General features: G+C 48.2%; 2 protein-coding genes across 3 annotated transcripts; both read right to left on the reverse strand.

The window, feature by feature from the left end:
• Positions 1–1,995: 1,995 nt before the first annotated feature.
• On the reverse strand, positions 1,996–3,674 carry LOC136956886 (zinc finger and BTB domain-containing protein 26-like). Its single transcript, XM_067250923.1, has 3 exons — positions 3,411–3,674; positions 2,465–3,292; positions 1,996–2,160 (listed from the first exon to the last, which is right to left on the reverse strand). Exons 1-3 carry the CDS (start codon positions 3,669–3,671, stop codon positions 1,996–1,998), a joined length of 1,254 nt encoding a protein of 417 aa, XP_067107024.1. The 5' UTR covers positions 3,672–3,674.
• A 3,262-nt stretch (positions 3,675–6,936) lies between these two features.
• On the reverse strand, positions 6,937–15,496 carry si:ch211-243g18.2 (uncharacterized protein LOC559906 homolog). Of its 2 annotated transcripts, none has more exons than XM_067250538.1 (10): positions 15,362–15,496; positions 14,036–14,292; positions 13,559–13,684; positions 12,613–12,695; positions 12,217–12,373; positions 10,722–10,889; positions 10,086–10,211; positions 9,348–9,565; positions 9,116–9,141; positions 6,937–7,715 (listed from the first exon to the last, which is right to left on the reverse strand). In XM_067250538.1, exons 2-10 carry the CDS (start codon positions 14,285–14,287, stop codon positions 7,600–7,602), a joined length of 1,272 nt encoding a protein of 423 aa, XP_067106639.1. In that variant the 5' UTR covers positions 14,288–14,292; positions 15,362–15,496; the 3' UTR covers positions 6,937–7,599. The 2 variants fall into 2 exon arrangements, with proteins under 2 accessions (XP_067106639.1, XP_067106638.1); XM_067250537.1 differs by having other exon boundaries at positions 14,036–14,297; positions 15,362–15,413.
• Positions 15,497–15,985: the final 489 nt, after the last annotated feature.

The raw sequence follows: 15,985 nt of genomic DNA on the forward strand, positions 1-15,985 counted from the left end.
AGCCATCCTATAGGCTACACCATGCAGTGTGTGTGTGTGTGTGTTGACCTACTTCAGCGTACAACCCAATGCAAATGATAGGCGGTACACAGCAGGTGACGGAGAAAGCAGCTTTTAAGATCTTACTTTCGTTCTAAGAGGAGACTGTTGTAGCAATGGCTTCCTGCTGCAGGAAGTGTCTACCACATGTCTCTATCACACTCACCAGTAACGATGCTCTCTAACGGCCTGAGCTGTCAGACGGCGACCTCACAGATCGCAGCTTATCCATAGTCTCTCCTTCTTACACCATGCTTCTTTTGGTGCCTAGGGGAAGCCCTGGAGAGGGCAGCACCATCGCAGCATTGAGCTGATTGTAGGTGGCGTTTCTGGAGCAAAGGAATAAGAGGAGCAGGAGAAAGGGAGGGGAGGAGGGAGGGGAGATGCTGAGAGGGGGATGAAAGGAGGATGGAGCCAGAGGAAAAGGAAGCCCTTTCAGAAACACGTCGTTTAGTCCTCCGGTCCAGTTGCTCAATTAAGCAGTGGTGAACATGTATGGTGGTTGGCTCCTTCCACCCCCCCCCCCCCGCCCCTCCCACCCCCCACGACCTCCCTTTCTTCCTCCCTCTGTTTCAGAACGAGAGTCAGTGTCTGGTTGTTTAGAGGATAGAGAAAGAGAGAAAAGAAGCAGAGAGAGGGCACTAACACTTCACTGAGATGTTTCATCATTTATTCATGGCCTGGGAGACTGCAGTAGGACACATGACCTACGGACCTATAGGACACTCACATGTAGTATGGATGTAGCACGTATTGTCTACTCTACTGTAACAGAACCTCATGTCTGTTCTTAGGAACTACCTCCAGTCGAGACCTGGAGTTGAGCAAACCACACATTGTATTATTTATCATAAATAACAAGCAGACGTGAATTTGAAAGAGGAACAAACACACCACGTTGGACACGTTCCCTTTGTGTCATCGTCTACTTCAGTGAATACGCATTCAAAAGCCCTAATTTAAGTCTAATAGAAAAAGGAAATGAAGGAAAAATAAAGTGCATCACCCAGAGAACGAGGAAACGAGCGCACCTTCGATCTCTTACTACGCGTCCAATTTTTGGGAAAACTAATCTTTACATCACAATCCCAATAAATGTCTCAAGGCAGCAGGTAGTTAGCAGGGAACTCCAGCATTAGGCTGGATCTGTAATGGGCAGATGTATCAATAAAGACTGAATGTTTGATGATGTGCTGATGTGAAAGCGTGTCAGTCAGCCTCCCTGGTGGACCGAAGCAGAGGTAAGCCTGGACAGTCCTCCGGCTGATGTGTGTGATGACCACTTCCTGGCTACAGACGGATGAAGCGAGAAACAGAGGACGACTACAGGAAAACACACAGTAGCTCACAGTAGCGCAGTACTTCAACAGTATAGTCAGAGATATGGGGGAGGGGGGGTTGGGGGGGCACGTTCCACCGAGGGACTCCTCCTCTTTCTCTTCATCTCAAGCCTCCTCCTCTTCTCTTCCTCCTCTTCCTCTTGTCCTTCTCTTTCTCCATGGATCCACCTCCTCCTCCACCTTGGTCTTCTCTTACTCTCCCGTATTCCCCCCCTCAGTCCACCAGCCCCCCCCCCCCCCCCCCCCCCCCCTCAGTCCACCAGCCCCCCCCTCAGTCCACCAGCCCCCCCCTCAGTCCACCAGCCCCCCCCCTCAGTCCAGCACCCCCCCCCTCAGTCCACCAGCCCCCCCCCTCAGTCCACCAGCCCCCCCCCTCAGTCCAGCAGCCCCCCCCTCAGTCCAGCAGCCCCCCCCCTCAGTCCACCAGCCCCCCCCTCAGTCCAGCAGCCCCCCCCCTCAGTCCACCAGCCCCCCCCTCAGTCCAGCAGCCCCCCCCTCAGTCCAGCAGCCCCCCCCCTCAGTCCACCAGCCCCCCCCCTCAGTCCAGCAGCCCCCCCTCAGTCCACCAGCCCCCCCCTCAGTCCAGCAGCCCCCCCTCAGTCCACCAGCCCCCCCCTCAGTCCACCAGCTCCTCAAAGATGTTCTGCAGGCTGCTCTTCCCATGGATGTCCTTCAGATGGCGTCGGAGGCCCGGTTTGTGGGCGAAGTGGACAGCACAGTAGTTACACTTGTGAGGTTTGTCCCCTGTGTGCAGGTTCAGGTGGTCCTGCAGCGTGGCCTTCTGGGAGTCAAACACATGAGAGCAGAGACGATTACAACAGAGTACAATATTAACCATTATTAGAGTATAAGAGATCAGTGCATTACAGAGTACAGTTGAGCAAAGGAGAGGAAAGAGGAGGAAAAGAGGAGAAGACAATGGGGAAGAGGGGAATTGGAGGAGAGGAGATCAAAAGGCTTGACTGGCCTTCAAAGTAGCAACCTTGGACCTTGGACCAGCTTACCTGGGAGAAGGTCTGTGGGCAGCTTACCTGGGAGAAGGTCTGTGGGCAGCTTACCTGGGAGAAGGTCTGTGGGCAGCTTACCTGGGAGAAGGTCTTGTGGCAGAGGGGACACTGGAAGGGTTTGACGCCCGTGTGCACACGCACGTGTCGCGTCAGGTTGCTCTTTTGGGAGAAGCTCCGCCCACAGAGCAGGCACAAGTACTGGCGGTGCTCCCTCAAGTGACGCACGTAGCTGTCCAGGTGCTGGAACACCTGGTCACATCTGCGGCACAGATATGCCCTCTCTGATAGGTGGCCCAGCATGGGCCCAGTCCCCAGGTCCGCCCCCATCAGCCCTGCACCCAGGTTGAGATACGACTCGTCAGGGGAGGCTCCACCTTCTTGCATGTGACCTGCCAGCATGTACTCTTCCTCTCCGGGCCCCTCTTCCTGATCCTCCCCCTGGGAGCTGTCAGCCAATCCTGAGGTGTGCGTCGGACTTTCTGGCGGGGACAGCGTCCTATAGTCTTTCAACCTACATGGTGTGGGCGGGCGCTGCTTACGCCGGTTGGCTCCTATAGGGTAAGGTGCAGGGTTGTTGGTGTGGACCTGCTGAAGGGAGTACTCTGTGTCTTCCGATAGGCACTGCTGGAACCCTCCAGGCCCCCCGGCCTCCCCTTTTCCATAGCCCAGCCCCAGGCTTTCATCCATGGGCCTAACGCTGTCCGGCTGGGGGGTGGCGGTCTCAGAGCTGACCTCCTGCTTCAGGTTGGCCAGGGTGGGGTTGAGGTACTGGGACACGGCTTGGGCACATCTCTCCACCACCTGGCTCATCTGCAGGGCGCTAGCGGCCGTTAGGTAGCCCACCAGCTCCCTCAGAGGAACCTCCAGGACCCCCGTGTAGCAGGACAACAGCAGCCGACGACCCACCTGGGATTATGGAGAATCCATACTCAACTTTAGTCCTGATACATATTTTGTAAATGTACGTTAAAGTACTAGTACGTAAAAGACCTATCATAAACACCCCACAACTTAAAGGAGTCACCTCAGAGTTGGGCACCACCTCTGCCCCCAGCTCCAACTCCTCCTCCCCATCTTGCAAACGCAGCAGGAACTGGTCTCTGAGAAAGGAGGACGAGGCTGCTAGCACCACACGGTGGCCCGGGAAACGAAGCTTTGGCGCCCCTTGCAGGATAAGCGTGACATCGCAGAATCTATGCTCATCTCTGAGAACGTTCATCTTCTGGAGGACAGAGTCCCCATGGCTGTGGAAACACAACCGGAGGACGTCGGAGACCGTCGTCATGGCGATGGTTCTGTGGAGTGACAGTTATATCATGGTCATATTATAAAACTGCAATGTATTACATTGTTATGAACAGGTGACGATACTATTATATTAAGGTACAAGTGGAATTGTTTATGATAAACAACAAACACATGCAAATGTCTGGGTTTAAATATCTTTCAAAAGCAATTTGAAATAATTTTTTAATTTAGCCTAATGCCAGGTGTACATTCTTAGGTTATTTTTCAAATCTGTTTATTTGTCTGTTTGCATATGTATGTGTTTTTATTTTGTTTGGTAGCCTACTGTAATGAGTGGGTCTACAGTAAAAAAAAAAAAAAAAAGAACTGGGTGACTACTCTGCAGGCTAACAATGCCAAAATTGTCATATTTTGCCTTCTGCCTATTGTCGCTAGAACGTTGGCTAACAGCCTACTAATACGTTAATGGGCTGTAGAGCCAAGTATTTTCTGCCATTTGCTCTGCTGACAAGTCAAAATTAATTGCAGTTCTAAACAAGAAATCATTAAAAAAAAACTTGCCTGCCAACGAGATGACTATGGTCTTACAGTCTTCCTCCTTCTCGTATGGGTCACTGGTATTTTCTACTCTGATTTTGGCTGTTTTCAGTTGGTAATATTTCGGCATCTGGAAACATCGAGGTGAGTCCTCCTACCGTTGACAGTTCTCATTCACACAACAGAAACAACGCGGCACTTCCTGCTTCCTGTGCGTAAACGCACGAGGACACGGTGCGCTCGGAGCCCATGGCTCATTGCCCTGGATGCAGTCAGTATCTGTGACAGTCGCCAATATATAATAAATGATTTTTTTTTACTGAAAAACAAAAAAAAATAACAGAAGAAATTACTATACATTTCACTTTACTAAAAGTGAAGACGAGTCGATTAAGTCAAATGCTATATCAATGTGTCGCCATTAGATGGCAGTGTCTACCCACTTCACGGATCAGATACACAAGACACGTCCTTTCCTGAATCATCCCGCAAACATGTCTGTCTGATTCGATGAGTCAGAAAAACTGTCATCACTCTTTAGACGTTACACTGTAACAGTAAGCTCTCTTAAAGACATAAACATGACGTGGGATAAGTAGTGTATTTTACTTGGAATTGAGACATTAGCTCACTTGGGATCTGTCATGTTTTGAGACTGTTTCCGGTTGTCACCAAAGAAGCACTTTATTTCATGACTGAGCGAATCTCATTCTAAACCTCTCTATCTCCACACAGTGTTTCTGACCTGACTTTGGTCATCAGCCTCACTTCTCTGTATCATTAATCCTGCTAATATTACGAACAACACATCTGCCTCACTTGAATATCCAAGATAAACCTTGGGTAGATGGAGCAGGGATCATTGTGGGCTGGTCATAACTGACAAACACAGAGACCACAAACCATTCCTGTTGAAGTCACACCTGGGCGGGCTCTCACAGGGTGTGGAGTAAGAGACAGCCTTGCAGGCCGGTGAGAAACAGGTGGGATTCAAACTCACAAACATAAGTCTCAAACTTAAGTTTTAAAAGTCACTCAGTAATTCCATGAAATATGAGCCTTGGAAATCTATGGGCAGGCACGATCATTATGTGGTGTCTGAAAAGATATGTATGCGATACGATTGACATCTGGTACGCATAATGACTAGCCAAACAGCTGTAATAGTAATGCTCTTTTTATAGGCACAAGGAACTTCTGCTAGACAGGTCTGTAGGACAGGTGATGAATGACTCCATACCCAGAGCTGTACTTTGTGACCGGAAAAGCCCCTGTCTTCTAACCACACACCCACACAATTGTTAAAGACCCTACAAAGCCCTGATCCAGGATGTGTCTGACTTCCTCACAAGCTAGATGCCAGCCAGACACACACACATACGCTCCCATACCCCATGTCTGCATTTCTCCCTTCCTCTCTCTTAATGCATAGCGTGCCAAGAGAGCGTGTGATAGAACTATGGAGGCAATATTACTAATGAGACTACTTTGTGCTCCCCACAATGAGAATGATCTTCTGTGGCGGTGTAGTGCTGTGACAGATTATATTATCTAGCCTCCATCACTACACCGGCTCTCCATAGGCTTTGATCAGGCTCTACAGGACATGATATAGCCGGGGGGGGGGGGGGGGGGGGGGGGGTGGACTCACGAGAACAACATTAACATGGACTAAGATGGGACCTCCTAACCTTTGTGGGAGACGTAACTGCTCCCACATAGCATCCTGTCCACTACACAACTCTTCTAGTACAGAACGATCCAGACTTGTAATCAGAGGTGTGGAAGGGTGTTGTCTTTCCATAGTAATTATGTACTGTAGGTGTGCCGGTGTCTGCCGAGGCCTGGTCTGTCTGGGGCCTCAACAGGGATTTTGGGCCTCAGGAGAGGATATTCCACTGGGTCATCACTGAGGGTCATGTATAGTCAGCCCTTTCCACCCAGAGGGCTCTGGGCCCAAACCAAGTCACCCCCCACTCCCTCCCATTTATGACCCCCCTTCAGTATGGTCATGGATTTAGAAGGCAAACACTATCTGAATCCAGGACCATTAAAAAAGGATTCCACATCATTAGTCACCAAGCATTATACTGTCACCAGGGAACCTGTTATGGTTTGGAATCCTTCTTATGGGATAATCTGTGAAAGGTAAACAGTGAAATTATGTGTTTTTGTGTGTGTGGTGAGGGGGTGGGGAGTGGGGTCTTGTGTGCATTGTATGTGTGTTTGCAGGAGTGTTTGTGTGTGGGTATACGTGTGTTTGTGTGTGCTAAGCCCCAGCGTGCATATGTATGTGTGTATGCAGGAGTGTGTGTGGGCCTGTGTGCATATGTACAAGTGTGTGTACACTACATCATGTGAGTAAAACACTTCAAAACCCATCCATCATAGAGTAGGTGTGGTTGCAGACCTCATGTCCTCTGTGGGGGGTTGATGTCTCTATGGACACTAATCACTGTCACAATGAACAATCAGTGGAAATCTGAGTGTGTTTGTGAGTATGTGGTGGAGCAGCCCAGGGGCTGCAACTCTCCATATGACTGTCTCTAAGCTCCCTGCAGACAGACAGACAAACAGACACATTAGGGTGCATGGGCACATTTCTTAAATATAGACCTACAAGAAGACCTACAATGGAATTACTCCACCCTGTTCCACTGTAAACACAGCTCGATTTTTTCTTGTCTCTCTGTTGAGGTGTATATTACTTCAAAGACAAAGAGTTTACAATGGTGTTGTTACAGTCAACAGCAGTCATCTTTGTTTTAGCATCATTCACCTTTATTTCAAACCTTGTTACAAGTTTACAAACACACATTGAAGGACGAAATATGAAAATTCTAATTTATTACCAAAGACAGAGACCTATTTACCTACTTACCAAGATGAGAAATAAATATATTAATGCAAAAAGTCAAAACCAGGCTCCTTGTAAAACAGTAGAAGGGTGCCTGTCTTTCCTGTAACTCCCAAAAGCTCCATCAAGCCAGAGAATGGACCTTCAATGACATACATGGAGCAATAAAGGATTGAAGACTACAGAATATCAGAAGCAGATTTGTCTTTGACAGGGAAACACTTCTAGACTAGCTCCTAACTTGAAGGGGACAGAGATTTCTGTGACAGGTCTCTACACTAACAACATACATGTAAATATAACACCAACTCGGTATTGAAATGGGTAAAAGAATACAAGGATAAAAAAAGATCAAAGAAATCCCATGTGGAGGTCTGAGAACTGACCAGAACAGTAAACAGAGCCTGTTTAATGACAAACACTGATGTTTTCCTGCTGGAAAAGCACTAGCACCAGTGAGGATGAGGATAACGATGATGATGAATATACAAAATACATTTTTGATGATGAAGATATGGGGGAGGACAAGGATGTGTTTGCTCCTAACAATGATGAGGATGCCTCCCCACCCTCACTTCTTCGGCTCCTCGATGTGCTCCACCTCGCTGGACTCGTCCACCACCTTGCCGTTGATCATGGTTTGGGTGACCACCTTTACGATCTTCCTGGTGCGCACGTCCGGCTCCTCTGTTGCCATGAACACAGGAGGACCAGGGGTTAAAGGTCACATTCACATCCGATCACTGACTTTCACTCTAACACCAAACAAATCCTTTTTTTTTTAAGATTGAGATTAAGATATTTTTGGGGCCTTGTTTTGGCTTTATTTATTGATATGACAGTTGGAGAGCGAGAGGGGAAGACATGCAGAAAATTGCCTGAGCCAGATATGAATCCAGTGAGTGCATCAGGCCTTAGTGGTATGGGCTCTTAGCCATTGAGCCAGTTAAAGTCCGTTTATAACCCTCTATAAACTGCCTTACAGTCAGTTTTCATTATCATCTCAATAAATTGAAATGTTATCGGAAATGTATAAAAAGTATTGAAAACTAGTATCTGAAACTCATTTACATTTACATTTATGCATTTAGCAGACGCTTTTATCCAAAGCGACTTCCAAGAGAGAGCTTTACAAAAGTGCATAGGTCACTGATCATAACAACGAGGTAGCCCCAAAGATGAGATGATAGGATACCCCGGTATTATCAGGACCGGCCCAGTTACACTGTTCTGGGACTGCTGTTTACCACTGTTGCTAAGGGATGCTGTGTTAGTGTGGTTGCTAGGGGTGCTTGCCCAGTTTGAGGGTTCATGAAACAGCCATTAGTCTACAGCCACAGCCCTGGGTTTTAGGAGGAAATGTAGAATGGAGGAGGAGGAGGAGAAAGTGGTGAAAGAGGAGAAGATTGAGGAGGTGGAGGGAGGTGGAGGATGTGGAAGAAGAGGAGGATGAAGAAGGAGGCCGGAAGGAGTAGGAGAAAGAGGAAGAGAAGAGGAATGGTCATGAGAGTGAGAGCCAAAGATCGAAAAGGAAGGAGATATTGAAGTACAGAGAAAGAGAGAGAAAGTGCAACCAGGCTTCGGTGGTGAGCTGAAGGTGAATGAAGTCTCTGTTTGATCAGTGACTTAATCGCGGAGCCTCCTTATCACAATGAGCATTCCATGATGTCAGAGCCAGATGATAAGCAGGCCTTTCTGGGTGATTGGTCAGAAGCATACAGTCAGTCAATACAGTAAACCTGCATGAGTAACAAGCCACTTTGCTGGGTTAGAGAGACAGGTCTCGATACCAGCCAAGGTCTACTGGTCTAGAAGAGACAGTGATATAGTGACATACAAGTAACCATATTGATAAAACTGTCTATGTAGTTAACCACATGACCTCTCTCTGTTTGTCTCGGGTCACACTGTTAGACAGTATGTGCGTGTGTGTGCGTTTCTGAGTGTTTCTGAGAAACTCACAGCCAATTAATAACTAGTGCCCAGTCAAGTCCACCAATTCAGCGTCCCCCTCAATTTGTGTTATGCCTGCTATTGGCTGTTTCTCAGAATAAACCAATGAGCAAGCAGGCAAAAACGATACTCACTCTTAGGGGGAGGGACCTCCTTGATCCTGAGAAACAGAAGACAAAGAGTAGAGTTAGAATCCAACCAATAACAGGGGGTTTGGGTAGAATCCAACCAATAACAGGGGGTTTGGGTAGAATCCAACCAATAACAGGGGGGTTTGGGTGGACGGGTGGTGAACCGCTCTGTGAGAAATGAATTTTGGGGAGACTGTGTGGCTGAGCTTCACCCCAGGACGCCACGCCGACTCACATCTCCTCCCCTTCCAGCAGCCTCCTGTAGGTGGCGATCTCCATCTCCAGGTTCTGTTTGATGCGGAGCAGCTGCTCGTAGTCGGTCTTGTTGCGCTGCATGTCCAGACGCAGCTGGGAGAGGTCGTCCTCCAGCTGGGTCAGCGTGGCCTGCAGGCGCTCCATCTCCAGGGCATACTTCTGACCCGTCTCTCCCATGTTACCCTCCAACGCCGCCACCTACAGGACACGGGGAGAAAGACACCCATTGCTAGACCACACTTAGACACACAAAGTGTCATTGGACATAGAGAAAAAGATAAATACACACATTAAGATACATACAAACTCACACCTGAGATATCCAAGACCCCTGATATCACGTCATCAAAACCCAAGGAGGAAAGTTATAGCAGAGAAGCAGGATCTGTTTACAGAAGAGCTCCATATCAACCAATATCTGTATATTATTAATTTTTCAGTCTAGTTCTACAATGGCCCTTTGTGCTTTAGTGCACAAAATGAAAAAGACCTTATGGTAAGACACTGAAACAATTTGTCCTTGCTTGTTTGGGGAGAAAAGCTGTGTTTACAGTCAACAGAGATCCCAGGGTAGAAACAGGGCCTGGCGGTCGCAGACTGGAAAGGATGAAAGAGTCGAATGTGACACCCTGCTTCATATGTGAAGCACAGAGAGAAAAGAGAGAGAGAGACACACACACAGACACAATGGGAACGACCCCGTCTTCCGAACCCCCACCTGTTTGTGCAGTGTCTCCAGCTCCACCTCCAGCCCCTGCAGGAAGCGTTGTCTCTCCACCAGCTCTGCCTGCGCTCCCCTCAGGGCCTCGTTGCTCTCCTTCACCTCGTTCTGCACCATCTCCAGCTGGCCCACACACACACACTGCTCTGAACATCGTAGCCTAACTCAACGCGTCCCTGGGCTAAGTCCTCTTCACTCCCTCCGTGGAGCGGAAGGCTGCAACACGCCTCCGTCACGCCCACGCCATGCAGAGGTTGACGCGTTAAGCAAGTCCACGCGCTCTATTACGGTGGAGTGTGTGTCATGCTTTTTCTAACTATGCTTATTCAGATTACACTTCCGAAACATGCAGGCGATTGGGTTGCCATGGTAGTACAGTATTATGAACATGCAGGCGATTGGGTTGCCATGATAGTACAGTATTATGAACATGCAGGCGATTGGGTTGCCATGATAGTACAGTATTATGAACATGCAAGCAATTGGGTTGCCATGATAGTACAGTATTATGAACATGCAGGCGATTGGGTTGCTATGGTATTATTATGGACTCCATCAGTCATGGTAGCTAGTGTGTGTGTGTGCTTGCACGTTTGTGTGTGTGTACGCATGTATGTGTGTGTCTTGTCTCACCTTCTTGCGGTACCAGTGCTCAGTCTGCTCCTTGTTATCCTTGACGATGCCCTCATACTGAGAGCGCAGCTCCGCCAGCACCGTGCCCAATTCCGGCCCCCCGCGGGCAGCATCCACCTCCACACTCACCTCCTCGCTGGCCAGACGGGCACGCACTGCCTGGACCTCCTGGAGACCAGGGTGGAGGGATGGAGACAAGAGAGAGAGAGAGAGAGAGAGAGAGAGAGAGAGAGAGAGGTGGAGAGAGAGAGTGAAAGAGAGATAGAGAGAGGGGGAAGAGAGAGAGAGAGAGAGTGAAAGACATTTGAAACAGATTATCACTTGTGATTATTATCACTGATTATAACTTGTGTTTGCGCCGTATTAATTAGGAGTTTCATGTTTCAAAGTGTGTGCGTGCTCAATATGTGTTCACGTTTCTCTGGGAATCCTACACTAGCCAGAGAGAAGGCGAGCCTCTCTCCATTATTAAACTCCAACATCAATACTTGATGGAGCTCTGCTCATATTACCCCTTCATGCCCCCTTTCTCTCTGGGTGCCCACAACCTGAATTTGTGTGTGTGTGTGGGCGTGTGCGTGTCTGTGTGTCTGAGTATTGTATATATCCTAATGGACTCAACCTATGGCTCAGTGGCTGGCACCGCACCCTGCTGTCCAAACACACCCTGTCCTTCTCTTCGGTGCCAGGCAAGATCTTAACACACCATAGGACAACAGAACGCTTGAGTCCAGACACACAAACACACACCTGACCACACGCACACATCCACTCCTTCACAAAGACTTATAGAGAAACACAAGCATGCTGTCATGGGATTTAGGCAGGTGTTTTGTTACCTCAGAGTCTTAATAGGATTGGGTGTATGTGTGTGTGTACGCGTGTGTGTGTGTGTGTGTACATGTGTGTGTGTGTGTATGTGTGTACATGTGTGTGTGTGTGTGTGTGTGTGCACTCTCTGCTGAGCCAGTGTGATTGTTAGAGAGTCCACTGAGAGTCTAAGAAGGAGCCCAGAGAACAGGCCCGAGCCTGTGGTTACTGTGTGAGTGTGTGTGTGAGTGTGTGAGAGTGTTTGTGAGTGAGTGAGTGTGTGCGTGTAAGCCTCTGGTTACTGGCAACAAATAGAGTAGAGTCAGGGGGTTCTGGTTACCACCCCCACCACCCCCTTGTCCCTGCAGGATCAGAAGATGTAGATGTAGGTTGATACTACGCTTTGTAGCGGGAGGTTTAGTTGATACTCTTGGGATTTGCAGGTCCAATGAACAGAAATTCAAGGAAGAAGAACCGTTCTGCGACCTGGGCCTGGAGTTTGGCCGCGACTGTGTCTCATGGAGAAAACCTCCTTAGTTAGGTTAGGAGGCAGCTAGCCCACAGATGGAACCTTCACAGCTTTATCAAATCAGGAGTTCACAAAATACTGCTGGGCCATATATGATGATACCTTACAGGATATGCAACAGCGTATGTCCATATTTGGACGTTAGCGGTCTCTGACCTCCTCGTGGTTCTTCTTAAGGAAGTAGAGCTCCTCCTTCAGGCTGTCCAGGTCGCCACGGAGACTAGCGATGATCTGCTCGTGGTCAGTCTTGGCCTTCTTCAGAGCCATGCAGTCTCTCTCCACAGACTGGCACATGACCTGCTCTGTCTCCCACCTGGGAGAGGGCGGGGGGAGGGCGGGAGGACAGGTATTAGTGTGTTTTGAAGAAAGTGTGTGTAGAGGAAAGGGGTGGGATAAAGGTAGGTTTAGCCACGGCTATAAAAGTTGTGTGCATTGGTGTGTGTGTGTCTGTTGAAGAAAAATATGTGGTGAAGTTAGGCATAGCCACAAGATGTTGAGGTTATGTGTGTGTGTGTGTGTGTTGGGGTTCTGCGGCAGGGATGTGACACTCACTTGATTCTGAAGTCGTCGGCCGCCAGTTTGGCGTTGTCGATCTCCAGCATTAGACGGGCATTCTCCAGGGTCTTCTTCCTCACCTGGTGACGAACATGTAAGAACATTGGTTGTATTATTTTATTTCCATTATTCTATTCGAATCTAATCATCAGAAGAGACACATAGTCTTTCACTTTGCCTGTTGACAGCACAGAAGCAAAGCCATTCCAACTGATTTCAAATTCATTCTAAAAATCAATGTTCTTTTCGTTTTTATTCCTTTCTTTTCCTAATTTATCAGGGCCATATAACTGTACAGTCAGCATGCCGTACTACAGCATGTGTGGTCCTGGGCTAAACTATTTAGTTCCGTGTAATAGTAGATGTTTACTCTAAAAGCAGAACAAACAACTTGACAGCAGAACTGAGAGGAAGGAGGAAGAGCTTTTGTAAGAGCAAACAGTACACACGACTGAACGACTGAGTACTTCCCCTTCAGAGAGAGTGAAAGAGAGGGAGAGTGAAACAGAGGGAGAGGGATAGAGAGAAGTAGAGAGGAGAGAGAAAGAGAGAGAGAGGGAGAGTAGTGCTTATCACCAGTGGAGGTAGACACTGGTGTGTCTGAATTGACATAACTCTCCTATTATACAGTAACCACATGCCTACTGGCTGGGAGGGGACTAATGTTTAACCCTGGGTTACCAGATCGGAGCAGGTTAACTATGAGGTCAGTGTTTGCCAGTACTAAACCTCATCTACACCGTAAGAATGTAGTTAGAACATGAGCATAACATGTATGGAGTGTGTGCATGTGTGTGTGTGTGTGTGTCCATGTATGTGCATGTATATGTACTGGAGTTAATACTGTATGCCATGAATACAGAGTGAGCCCTGATGTCTTCTTCACACACACATACAGCAGACATTTCTCAGCCAGAGAGGATCCTGGGTACAGGGAGCCCACCTCCTGCTCCACAGCGTGGGCCTGGGCCATCATGGAGTCCAGGTCGTGACCTTTAGGGATGCGCTCCATCATCAGCTGCTTGATCCTCAACTCCAGGTCAGCGTTGGATCTCTCCAGAGAGCGTACCTGAGGAGGAGGAGGTGTGTCGAGCACAAACCCAAAACAGTGAGATTAGGAGGGGGATGATTTGGTGGTTGTGTGTGTTTGTGTTGGATGAGGTTGGATAAGGAGTCTGTGTTTATTATTTGGAAGGCAACACGTTATTTGGTCTGCGCATGTTGATCTTAAGCGACAGCTTTGTACAGCCTTTCCAAACAAGGTGTGTTTAGGTGTTGATCTCTGAAGGATAATTTAACTGTTGGTTCAATAGTTTGTTTGCATCTCTTTATAGGCTACTGTTGTGTGTGTCCAAGGTAACATCCACGCTATGGCAATCAAACACTGCATATAACCAACTGCATCTCTAATCTCTCTCACCTTATCCAGGTAGCTGGCCAGGCGGTTGTTGAGGCCCTGCATAGCTTCCTTGTCGTTGGCGGAGTTGTTTAACCCGTTAAGCTGCTGCGCGGCACTGTTCAGGTCAAGACCGATGGAAGCAGAGCGGCTTAGCGGCTTTGAGAAGGAGACTGAGGCGCGGGAACGGGCGCGTCCGCTGTCCCGCAGAGATAGGCTGGAGAAGGACGGCTGGCGACCGCCAGAGAAACTCCGCACAGAGAAGCTGGATGCCATGATAACTGTGCTGAACACAGAAACAGTACACATTAGCCAGGTTAAAAACAGCACGGGCACAAATTATTGTTTGTTAAGACATCCACCTGAGGCATGCTACCACCTGAGGCATCCTCAGCCGATATTTTCAGTCATCCCTAATACAACCACAGGCCCACAGCCATGGGTTACGCCTTGTAGCCTGCTATTATAAAAACGACTAACTACAATCAAGCTGAATATTGGTGGATCGCACTTAATAGAAACAGAAGTGGCCTCTTCATGTGTCAAACACAGACAGCAAAGAGCCAGGCTACACTTTAATGGATGAGTGACGGGACTGACATGGCGAGGTCCAGCTACAGCTTCAGCTCAGTTGAGCATGCAATCAAAATGTAAATTCTCTCGCGCAGCCCTTTACTCTTGAGAGCCTCTGGTGGGTTCTCTAAAACACTCCCATCCTCTTTCATCACTATGGTAACGACTAATAGAACAGCATTAAAAAAAACTGGACCTGTGAGAAGATGACATGACAAGGAGACTGGATAATCCCAAACAGAGAATATAGGCTTGCATTGTTTGGATGTGTTTGGATGTCAAACTGTTTCCTGTCCTTATCTGTCTCTGTGAGAGCCTCAGTAGGAGATTGGGAGCCAGTCATTGAGAAATAGCTCCCTCTCTGTCTCTCCAGACACCTGATACCCCCCAGGTTAGATTCTCACCGCATCACAAAAGAATAGGAGAAGAAGAATGAATTCCTTGTCAAGACCATGGGAAACAGAGAGAGAGAGAGAGAGAGAGAGAGAGAGAGAGAGAGAGAGAGAGAGAGAGAGAGAGAGAGACAGAGAGAGCTGCAGAAATATCTGTAGAATGTCACTGACAGGTGTAATTTAATATCACATAAAATATGTCTATTATTAATAGCAATAGTCAAACAATAAGTGACATTATTCAGCCACACACTATGGTATGGGATCAAACGCACTGATGCTTTTTTGCTCAACATCTTTCAGATCTCCAATCAAATCTGATATCATATCTTCAGGGCTCATATCTAAACAAACTAAAACCCGTGTAAAACAATCATTTACTTACATGGGTGATGATCTCGGCAGACAAACAGCAAGAGGTGGAGGAGGTCCTGGGGAGAGCTGGCTGCTGGGTGACTCAATGCTGCAGGTGAGCTTATATACAGGTGGCCCAGGGGGAGGGGCCAGCTCCTGGAAGTACAGGGGGTGTGACTGGTACACCTGCAGCCCTGGGAAGGTGGAGAGGTGAGGGGACAGGTAACCTGAACTCCCCCCAGGAGATGGGCATGAAATATTCAGCTGCACTCCCACAAGAGAAAAGAAGTTGGACAGAGGTCGACAACACGAGGGTTGGGCGAAACTGATGACAGATGAGGCATTTCAAAACGTGTGACTGAAACCCGGCCCACAGAAATAGCTGGGGTGTTTTGGGTACAGACACATTTGCTTCACTCTGCATGTGTGTATGTGCAAGTTCTTCAGGTCCCGGTCTAAGCCCTCCAATTATGTGTAAACATGACACCACCCTCATCTATCTAGGTCTATAAGGGAACACATCGGTGTGTGTGTCTATGTATACAGTACCAGTCTAGCACCAGTAACTTGCCACACTATTTCCTTCTAGTTTGCATGCTGGACTTCCTCTCCCGCCCTCCTGCTCTGACACCAGATGAGCAGTAGAACCCAGGGG

This window comes from Osmerus mordax, chromosome 14 (genome assembly GCF_038355195.1).
Source record: "Osmerus mordax isolate fOsmMor3 chromosome 14, fOsmMor3.pri, whole genome shotgun sequence".
Lineage (NCBI taxonomy): Eukaryota > Metazoa > Chordata > Actinopteri > Osmeriformes > Osmeridae > Osmerus > Osmerus mordax.

Excerpts from the sequence above, each read along its gene's own strand:
- LOC136956886 (XM_067250923.1), bottom strand. The coding sequence starts at position 3,671 with ATGACGACGGTCTCCGACGTCCTCCGGTTGTGTTTCCACAGCCATGGG. Across the intron at positions 3,293-3,410 it reads AGGTGGTGCCCAACTCTGAG|GTGGGTCGTCGGCTGCTGTT; the intron begins GTGACTCCTTTA and ends CCATAATCCCAG. Across the intron at positions 2,161-2,464 it reads GCCACAAGACCTTCTCCCAG|AAGGCCACGCTGCAGGACCA; the intron begins GTAAGCTGCCCA and ends TTTGACTCCCAG.
- si:ch211-243g18.2 (XM_067250538.1), bottom strand. The coding sequence starts at position 14,287 with ATGGCATCCAGCTTCTCTGTGCGGAGTTTCTCTGGCGGTCGCCAGCCG. Across the intron at positions 10,212-10,721 it reads AGCACTGGTACCGCAAGAAG|CTGGAGATGGTGCAGAACGA; the intron begins GTGAGACAAGAC and ends TGTGTGGGCCAG. Across the intron at positions 7,716-9,115 it reads GGAGGTCCCTCCCCCTAAGA|AGGAGCCGGACGTGCGCACC; the intron begins GTGAGTATCGTT and ends TCATGGCAACAG.